Source organism: Lactuca sativa, chromosome 3, assembly GCF_002870075.4.
Source record: "Lactuca sativa cultivar Salinas chromosome 3, Lsat_Salinas_v11, whole genome shotgun sequence".
NCBI classification, from domain to species: Eukaryota; Viridiplantae; Streptophyta; class Magnoliopsida; order Asterales; family Asteraceae; genus Lactuca; species Lactuca sativa.
The window spans coordinates 39,364,308-39,375,344 of NC_056625.2; the positions used below are offsets into that span (position 1 = coordinate 39,364,308).

At 37.1% G+C, this 11,037-nt stretch overlaps 1 protein-coding gene across 2 annotated transcripts; it reads left to right on the forward strand.

The window, feature by feature from the left end:
* The first annotated feature begins 1,769 nt into the window (after positions 1–1,769).
* On the forward strand, positions 1,770–5,489 carry LOC111896746 (putative pentatricopeptide repeat-containing protein At2g02150). Of its 2 annotated transcripts, none has more exons than XM_023892735.3 (4): positions 1,770–4,386; positions 4,529–4,581; positions 4,670–4,737; positions 5,037–5,489. In XM_023892735.3, the coding sequence occupies exon 1, from the start codon at positions 1,961–1,963 to the stop codon at positions 4,241–4,243; it is 2,283 nt and encodes a 760-aa protein (XP_023748503.1). In that variant the 5' UTR covers positions 1,770–1,960; the 3' UTR covers positions 4,244–4,386; positions 4,529–4,581; positions 4,670–4,737; positions 5,037–5,489. The 2 variants fall into 2 exon arrangements, with proteins under 2 accessions (XP_023748503.1, XP_023748504.1); XM_023892736.3 differs by having other exon boundaries at positions 4,698–4,737.
* Positions 5,490–11,037: the final 5,548 nt, after the last annotated feature.

Sequence of the window (11,037 nt, forward strand, 5' to 3'; positions counted from 1 at the left end):
TAGATGAGTTCAGCTTTCGACTCACTGAGTCACACCCCGTGACTCACTGCTCACTCGACACTACGAAAAGGGGACAAACTCGGAGACTCGCGAACAGACTCGCCGAGTCACATGAACGACTCGCCGAGTCGTTTCCATGCACCCACTAAATACACATATTTGCTCGACTCCAGTCCATGCCATTCACAGATCTGGACTTCTAGGACACGAATCACACGTAAAGTTTCCAACTTTACGTGTGGATATTCACCAATATGGATTTTAGGGCTCAAAATGCCTCAAAAGGGTAGATCTAGGGTGAACAAGCAACATGGGGCCATAAAGCTAACAGATCTGAGCTCCTGGAGCTCAATCTTGCCTAGATCTAGAGGCCAATCGACTTATTACCAACCCTCAAGCATACACAATCTTGGAAATGGCTCAAAAATGACTTTTATGGAGCTATAAGCTTAAAAACAGAGGGGAAACGAGCTATACCTTAGGGGAAACGTTGGAATGACACAAAGATGCTTGGCCTCCTTCTCCTCTTCTTGATTCCCTCTTCTTTTCCTTCAAAGAAACTTCAATACACCACAAAACACTTCAAACTCACAAGAAAGCAAGACTAGAGAGAGATACAGGGCTCTGAGGGTGAATGGGGGCTGGCTTGGGGCAGTTAAGTCGTTTAAATAGGGTGCAAACTCCTGAAACTTAGGGTTTCATCCAACAGCTGTGACTCGCCGAGTCCAGGATATGGACTCGCCGAGTCGCCAACTTAAACTTGTCCCGGGTCCCGCATCCACTCGGCGAGTCGGACCTATGACTCGCCGAGTCCAAGGCTAAAAGAAGGGAAATACTTAATTAAGATTTACGTACCAGGAACCGGGTGCTACAAATTGTAACACAATAGGTTGTATGTGTGTTTGTGTTTCCCCTTTGTGCTGAATCTCTAAGCTGGATACAAACATATACACATTTTTTCTTTTAATCTCGGAGGATATAACCTAGAATCGACCGGTGTTATCAGTGTCAGCTTCTTCCGCTAAAGAGAATGCAGCGCATCGATGGTATGTGCCTTTACCGTCAGCGTAGTGTCATCATGACAAATCACGTTCTATCTGTTCTGCGGTTGTATCTTCGGCCTCTTGTCTTTTGTTTCCGTTTCCACACAGCAAGATAGAGAAATTAAGAGCAATGCGGGTTCGATTTATGCCCTCTGTGTCTCGATCGGTGGAAGAAACATGGAATCTCCATGTAGAGAGAAGGAAGAAAGATAGGAAGAGTCGATGACGGTGGATGAAGGAAAAAAGGAATCGGTATGATTAGAAGGGAAATGAATGAAATCAGAGGCGGTGAGAGAAGGTGGTGGGATATATGAACACAGATAGAGGCGGTGGAAGAAAAAAAATTGATGGTGCGGTGGAAGCTCAAGTGGGGAATGAAGCGTGGAGAGCACACTCATCCTGCCTTCCTGCTTTTATTGGTTACACTTGCGTCTGAACAACACGTATACCATCAAAGTTACAGCACATGAGTAAAAAGAAAAAAATATTAAAGGTGGTCCAATAGGAACATAGTACTGTTCAATTGGGAACCCTCCTTTAATATTTGACTCAAACTTTATATTTCATAGTTCACGTTCACACTCTTTAAAGTTACAAACCATTATTTCATTCTCCAATAAAATATTGGGCTCCCTTTAGCAAGCAAATAGCCCAAAATAAGCCCACCTATTAAAAAACGGGTCAAATCCGAACCGTATTTACAGTAATAGAATGGAATGAGAAAAACCTTTTGCCGCTTGTCTTCTTGAACCCCTGGTGGCTAAAACCCTAACTAGCTTCGTCGTCAACGGTTTCACCTCCATCTCCACCAGCACCATCTAAACTAAATCCCTACTCAATACAACACTGTCACTGTACAAATTCGTACGCTTAAAACAACAATGAATGGAAGTTCACTTTCTTAGTTTGCTCGGACGATGTTCGTCTTTCTTCGCAGTCTTGTCATCATGGGAAGAAAAACAAGATACCCTAATCATCGCGTAAGCCTTCTATTATCATCAACAAGAAATTTACCGTCTCCATTGAATCCTAATAAAATAATTTTCTGCAACTGTTCATCACCATCATCGTACACATTCTTATTCTGTGTCACCAGTTTTCTCTGCTTATTTCGGTACCCTTTTTCGAGTAAGGCTTTCTGCGACGAAATCGGAGACGAACTTGGTCGGGAATCCATTTGTGAAATTGTTAAGAATGAGCGCTGGGACGATTATAGGATCATCAAATATTTTGATTCAAGTTTAGCCCCAATTTGGGTTTCGAAAATACTATTACAACTAAACGAAGAACCTACGTTAGCTTTGAAGTTCTTCAAATGGGCTGAAACCCGACCTAAGTTTTGTCATACGACTGAGGCCTATTGTATTCTTACCCATATTTTGTTTTTCCATAAGCTTTACAATGAAGCTCATGGTATTCTAAAAGCTTTGCTTAGTTCGACCCTAATTTTGCCAGGTTTTGATGTGTTTGATGTAATGTGGTCGACCAGAAATGCTTGTCGTCCAGGGTGGGGGGTATTTGACACATTGTTCAATGTATTAGTGGAATTAGGGAAATTTGAGGAAGCAAATGAGTGTTTTTCAAGGATGAAATCTCATAAAGTTCTCCCAAAAGCACGCTCTTGTAATTCATTTCTGGGTAGATTAACTAAGATTGATAAAGGAGACTTCTCAAAGAAGTTCTTCAAGGAAATGATTATGGCTGGTGTTAAGCCTTCTGTATTCACTTACAATATCATGATTGATTATTTGTGTAAAGTAGGAGACATGGAAGGTGCACAAAGATTTTACATGGAGATGAAAGCATTAGGGATTACACCAGATATTGTTACTTATAATTCACTTATTGATGGGTATGGTAAGCTCGGGAAGTTAACCGAATCAATCTGTATATATAATGATATGAAGAACATCGGTTGTTACCCTGATGTGATCACATACAATGCATTGATAAACTGTTTGTGTAAGTTTGGTAGAATGCCACAAGCATTTGAGTTTCTTCATCACATGAAGAAAAGTGGATTGAAACCAAATGTGGTAACTTACAGCACCTTCATTGATGCTTTCTGTAAAGAAGGAATGATGCAAGAAGCAATCAAGTTTTTCATGGATATGAGACGTGTTGGTCTTATTCCCAATGAATTCACATATACTTCTTTAATTGATGCAAATTGTAAAGCAGGTTGTATTCAGGAGGCTGTGAAGTTAATCAAAGAGATGAATGAGGCAGGTGTTATGGTGAACACAGTTACATGTACAGCTTTACTTGATGGGCTTACAAAAGAAGGTAAAATGAAAGAAGCTGATGTGTTTTTTCAAGAAATGCTTAAAACCGGTATATCACCTAACATAAAAAGCTATACAACTCTTTTTCATGGGCATATAAAATCGAATAATGTAAATGAGGCTACCAATGTTTGGGAACAAATGGAAGCCAAAAGCTTCAAACCAGACTTATTGCTATATGGTACTTTGATCCTAAGACTCTGTAATGACAAAAAAATTGAAGATGCTAAGGCTGTTCTTCAAGAAATGAAGAAAAACGGTATAAATGCAAATTTTGTGATTTATACAACGATTATGGATGCGTATTTTAAATTGGGACACAAAAGAGAAGCTCTTGATTTGTTTCAAGAAATGAATGAAACAGGTTTGACCCCATCAGTTGTGACTTACAGTGTCTTAATTGATGGTTTGTGCAAACTTGGTTATGTCCATGAGGGAATGGACCATTTCTGTAAGATGTCAGATGTTGGAATTGAGCCTAATGTTATTGTTTATACAGCTCTTATTGATGGTTATTGTAAAAATGATCAATTAGAATCGGGTGTGAAACTGTTTGATGAAATGGTGGGAAAAGGTGTGATTCCGGATGTAAATGCATACACGTGTTTGATTGATGGGAATTTAAAACATGGGAATGTTAAAGAGGCTTTGGAATTGAGGGACAAAATGGTGGAAAGTGGTGTAAAGTTTGATCTTCATGCATACACTTGTTTGATTTGTGGGCTTTGTAGATGTGGTAAAATGTTGGAAGCAAGAAAGTTTTATGATGAGATGATTGTGAATGGTGTTTGTCCAGATGATGTGATTTATGGGTGTCTTGTGAAAAAGTATTATGAGATTGGTGATACAAAAGAAGCTGAGGAATTGCAAAATGAGATGGTTGGAAAACAAATTATGAATGGTGTTAGTGATTAGGGTTTGAACTTTGAAGCAAAAAGTGAGAAATTCATTACTTGATTGCATCTTGTTGTTGCACATGGATATTATGATTTGTGGATCAAGAACACATTGGAAGTCGTATAAATTTGGATCAAGACTTTTGCAATCCTCAAACTAAGGTAAAGTATACATCTTATCATTTTCATATTTACATTAAAAGAATCAAATGTGGAAGTTAGTTTTATGAGCATTCATGAACTTATGAAAGTATCTTTGTTGATACTTACTGATAAGTGTTATTTGTATCTCTTTTTATCACAGATATGGGATTTATCCAATCAAAGAGGCGACATGAATCTCATTGATTACCAAGTGTGAGTTTTATGCAAATTATGTATGTTTTGTTAAGTTATTTATCTAAGGAAACCTTGATTACTAATTATCCCTCTTTAAATATTGAAGCTTCTAATCTTTCCCACCTAATCATCAGGATTCCATCATCTTTCAGCATTACCCAGTTCTTGAATCTGGTATGTATTGGTTTGTTGTTAGTTTCAGCATGCTATTTTGAAATTTTTTTTTCTCTTAAAATTGCAACATGTATTTTAATTTAAAAGATTCGATCATTCTATTGTCAAAATTGCTTATTTGCCCATTGTCATCATTACACAAGTAAATAGAGAGTAGTTATTTTAGTGCACAATAGTTTCTTAGTTTTTCTTGAAGGGTATTTTAGATAGTTGAAAATAGTTAATGATTTAAACCATGTGTTAAAGTTAAACTTTACTATTTTTCTTGAAAAAAAATCATGAGTTGATTATGTTTGCAGGTAGTTTTGGAAGTCATTTGGCAGCAAAATGAAATTGTTGCTGTTGGGAAGAATAGGGGAGAGGCAGATGGGGTCAAGAATCTCTGAAAATTAGTTTTTTCTTCACAATTTTGAGGGAATTTTTCATTCATTGTAAGTAATTGTATATTCACATACAGTTATTATATTGTATTTTTTTTTTCAAATAGATAGATAGTCTACTGAAAGAGTATAAATGGGAAGGCCATAAAGATGAATTGAAGCTTGGGAAGCGAAGCATGTCTAAAACATAGAATGACGAAACTTCTTGCTAAATTTTTTTTAGACAAAATTGCAAGAATGGTCCCTATTGTATGTCGAAAATTGTCATTTAGGCCAAATAGTTTGAACTAGCATCAGTGATCCAAAAGTTTTATTTTGCTGCATTTTGGTCCATTTTGTTTTGATATTTTATAAAATTATGATTTTGCTCTTTGTATTTTCTTTTTTCAGTTTTCTTATTACAGAAATAAATAAATAAATAAAATACTCTGTGTGTGTGTTTGATAAACACCTAAGAACATATTCATAGATTCAAGAATACTCAAGAACATCTTCTGCCACCTCCATCTCCACCTAAACCTTTTTTGCGACTTAATATCCGCTAAAAAATCATCCTAGAAACAAAAATCATATAGAAAATCAAATCTGATGAACACATACACACAAAATCAGATCACATGAACACACACACACATATCAACACAAAATCAGTTCACGGTCTGGTTTTTTCGGTTTTTAGGTCAAACCAAAGCCAAATCGTTGAAAATTTAAAATCGAACCAAACCAAACCGTTACTAACGGTTTGGCTCCGGTTTGGTTTCATGGTTTGGGATTTTTATGTCCATTTTAATTGAGTCCATTAAACTAATTTAGTAAAATAAATCGACTATGTTGGTACATGAAAAGAAAAACTTGCAAAAATAAAAATAACCTAACACGACTAAGTTACATGATGTTTACTAATTTAAATAATAAAAAAATATGAAAACACTATCCTTATCCATATCCTTTTTTAAATATTGAAAAGAAGATGAACCTAGAAAAAAAACATATTAGGTGTGGTGTAGTCAGAGGGGTGATACTGTCGGCGTCGGTAACGATAGTGATTAGACTAAAGAACAACCACAGTCGAGACGAGACTCTGCTTTGCGATTTTGACTCTTTGCGATTAGGTTTAGGGCAAGTGGAAACAAATCAAACGATTGCTTGGAGTTGGAGAGGTGGACTCTCAGTTGCTGGACTTCATTTACACTATAGTAAACAAAAGAAATTACTAGGAATCTAGGTTAAATAAACGTTAGTTTTAAATTTTATTATCTATATATAAAAATTAATATATATAATACAATAAAATATAACTATATATATATAGACACACACACACAAATCTTAACGGTTTGGTCCGGTTTTTATACGGTTTGAAATCTTAAAAACCGTAAGCCAAACCATTCACTACGGTTTGAAAAGTTCAAAATCGCAAACCAAACCATAAAGAAAAATACAAACCGTAAAACCAAACCGATGACCGGTTTCACGGTTTCAAACCGTACCGCGAACACCCCTAGATTCAACACACACACACACACAAAACCCAAAAATTGATTCAAAGATCTGAGGTGGAACGCCACTTAACTTGTTGGATTTGAAACTCTTACTCGTCGGATCTGAAATGTCATTTTTCTTCTTCTTCTTCTTCTTCTTCTTCTTCTCTCTCTCTCTCTCTCTCTCTCTCTTCGGATCTAAAACGTCATTCTCTCTCTCTCTCTCTCTCTCTCTCTCTTCGGATCTAAAACGTCATTCTCTCTCTCTCTCTCTCTCTCTCTCACACACACACACATACAGATGGAACGCCACCTCTTTCACCATCTCTCTTACAAACCCGATAATAGGAGGTGGTCATAGATGTTTGAAACCAGACCTGAAATGGTGCTGTTCGTTGATTAGAGGTGCCATAAACCACAAGTTGCCGTCTTTACTAGGGTTTGTAGAGCCGCTGTCGGTTAGCGACACCAGAAGGCAGAGGCTAGGGTTTTGCTAAGGATTTCGTCGATGATGAGAGAGATACATATCATATCCGACAGATTGCATGTTCGATTATGGTGCATTGAGGTCTAGTGGTTTCCGACGGAGGTCTGATTACGAGCCTACCTCCGGGGGGGAGAGAGAGAGAGAGAGAGAGAGAGAGAGAGCATCGTCATCCGATACCCTTGCTCATTCTCCAAAGAAAACATTAACAAGTTTTTATTTATTTACTTATTTTATTATTTTTATTTCTTTGGCGAGACATAGATGGTCTGGTGAGGCTGGTGGCTTCGACAAGAGGCTCTGAGGAGGGTGACATTTCTGACAATACGATGGCTTCCAGCGAGAGGTATCTAAAAATTGTTTCTTTTTTGTTGTAAGAGAAAGAGAAAGACGGGGAAGAATGAGGGGGGGGGGGGGGGTTAAATTGTTGGGGAGAGAGAGAGAGAGAGAGAGAGAGAGGTAATTTATATATTTTTTTCGATTTATGTAATAAAAAAACTGAAAAAACAAAATACAAATGGTAAAATCGTCATTTTATAAAAAAATCAAAACAACATTAACCAAACTCACATCAAAATGAAACTTTTGAACCACTGGTGCTAGTCCAAACATGTTTGACCTAAAGTGACAATTTTCAACATACTACAAGGGTTATTGTTGCAATTTTGTAATTTTTTTTATAAAGATGATTTGGAACTTTAATATAAAATGTATAGAGTAAATTACAGTTTTGGTCCCTATGTCTTTACACTGATCTGTATTTTTAGTCAAATTTGTCTTTTACTTATTTTCTTATTTTAACTATTAGTGAAAAACCACCATCACACCACCACCACCACCTACTTATCCTACCACCACCATCACAAATACCAATACCACCACATCACCAAACACCACCAACCTCGTCACCATCATTGACAACCTCATCGCCAATCACCGCCATTGTTTTTTCTTTCTTTCCTTACCGGTACTTCAAGAACACTCTAGCTCAACCATGGTTTTCCACGAGTGCAATTGCAACTTGTCTCTGGCCACTCCAACAACAATGAATGCTTAAAGCATCAAACTCTTCCCCCTTCCCTCATTCTTCATTGTTATAGACAAAGAACAACATCATTAAGAACATTAATCTTGTCCGCTTCCATTTTATTACATCCAAATGCACATCAATTTTGGAAACCTATATGCAAAATGATTTTGTAGAAATATAAAAAACCACATATTAGAAAGAGATGTGGCAAATTGCAAAATCGAAGAAGTTATTGTTTGCAAATTCTCCATGACTTACATGTCAGCAGCAAGTCTATATCTCCTAACAAATATTACCGAAGTGATGAATGGCAGAGATGATGGTTTTGTATGTGTAGATATGAGTCTAGGGCTTGTAATTGCAAAAAGAGAAAGGAAAAGAGTTGAGTTGATTCATAAAAATGGCAGTGATATATTTAACTGCACCATCACAAATAACAGTAACAATTTAAGCGAAAATAGTGGCGACACAGTATTAGCAATGCAAAATTAATACAACTAGCGGTGACAGTAAAAAACGTTGGTGCATTTTTTTTAGGAGGATTAGTGGTGTTGAAGCTTTTCATGTTGCCCCGATTACCCTGATTGTAACTAAGCACCGCATTTGGATTGCCTAAAAGATCAATCACTTAAGATCATATGGTAAGAAAGAACAAGATTAGAGAAATTAGAAATAGTGGTGACACCTATATGATAACATCCATTTTCTTATGGCTAACGAAGTTCACTTGATGGCTTGCTTTTGGGTTAAAGATTGTAAGAAAAAAAAGGACTTCCTTTTTGTTGGATTGAATGGTGTCAAGGGCGGAGTCACATGATAGTCATGGTAAGCCCATGCCCACTCTCGATCATACCTATCCGTCGATATAAAGACAGTCAAGAACGAAATTCATATGAGAGAGGTATGATTTTTATATGGGTTTTTACAGTCTAAACCTGTTAAAAATATAACTTTAAAAATAAAGTGAAAATTAGCCGACAAAGTCTAAATGAAAGCTGTAGATCTCGTAGATAGCTATGCGTGGATATAAAATACGTCGAAAACCGAGCTCGTATGAAGAAGATATGAATTTTCAAAGAAAATAGGAATTCTTGCGCGCAACCACGCACATGGACAACATGTGCGGCGCACGTTGACAATTCAATAGAAACCCGACACGTGTCACCACCCAGACAACGCGACGTTACCCACCCTGACCAAGTGGGCGACACGCACCAACTAAGCGGGCGACACACATCCCTTTTTCCTAGTATAAATAGACGACGAGTTCATTCATTTTCTTCATCCCTTTTCACCCAAATTCCTCTGGAATTCTCTTGTACTCTTAGTCCCTTTACTCTATAATTTTCGACTACTTTAACAAGACCCTGCGACATTAGAAGGCCAGAGAAATAGAAGCTCTCGGGTCGGAGTTCTTCTAGTGCAATCTTCCAGTTTCACTAGAAACTCTTTGTAAGTTAGGCTATACTTACTATACTTTAAGTGTAACTTATATTTATATTCATAGTCGTTATTATGAATGTATAAATATGATTTATCAGTAATTCCAGTTATAATGCTGATTGATCTACTTACGAGAGATGTGTATAGAATGGTCACATTGGCTTGGTTGTTGGATTTCAGAAAGACTATACGCCGAAATGATCATGCCTCCCAATTGTCCGACCTAGCTAATCCTTATTTGATAGAACTCTCAGTATTCATTGGGATTAATGATCGATCTAGCTTTCATTATCAGATTGTCATAAGAACTGATAAGTTATAGTATTATAGGTTAATACTCGTTTGGTGCATTGCCCGTCAGTAGGATTGCCCAAAAAATTGTTAATCTTCTGAGAAACTGTCCAGGTGAGTTATCTCACTATGCAATGTACTAAAATATATATCCATGTATGTTAGGATAAGGAATGAGTTGAGTAGAGCTAGTAGTATAATCTCTATATGCTTAAGTGTGAACTGGTAGAGTGGAAAGTATAAATGCTCATGTATTAATAGAATCTAAAGTTTCTACAAGGACCGGTCGAGAATGCACATATCTTTTTCGTGAGTATGGTATAGAGATTTATGGTGACATATACTTGCGAAATCCGAATAGAAGTGATGTGGAACAATTGTATGCCACACATCAGGCTAAACATGGATTTCCAGGAAGACTAGGTAGCCTTGATTGTACACATTGGGTGTGAGAATTGTCCCAATGCATGGCCAGGGCAATTCATGCGAGGTGATCATGGTGTTCCTACTGTTATACTAGAAGTAGTTGTTTTCAGGACCTCTGGTTTTGGCATGCATTTTTTAGTATGGGAGGGTCAAACAACGACCTGAATTTGCTTGGAGCATCTCCGTTATTTAATGACATTTTGCAGGGTAAAACACCAAACATGCCATACGTTGTAAATGAACATGAATACAATTATGAATATTACCTTGGTGATGGGATATATCCAGAATACACTACATTTGTCAAGTCATACACATATCCGACTGATGAAAAACGAAAATTGTTCAAGTTAGCACATGAATCTACAAGGAAGGATGTGGAGCGGGCATTTAGAGTCCTCAAACATAAGTGACACATAATCAAACATCCAACACGAGCATGAGATAGGCAAAAATTGATGAAAGTGATGAAAGCGTGTGTTATTTTACATAACATGATAATAGAAGAAGAGGATATGACTATTTGTACATATACTTTGAACGATATACTCAATCCAACTGCAATAATACAAGTCGGTAACCCAACATACTTTACAAGGATTTTAGAAATACAAAACAGTGAAACACATCATAATCTACGTCAAGATTTGACTAAACACATATGACAACGACAATTCAAAAACCCCAATGATGATGAGGAGGACGAGGACACGAACAATCAGAACGAGACCGACGGTGAGGACAACGATGACGACGAGTAGTATT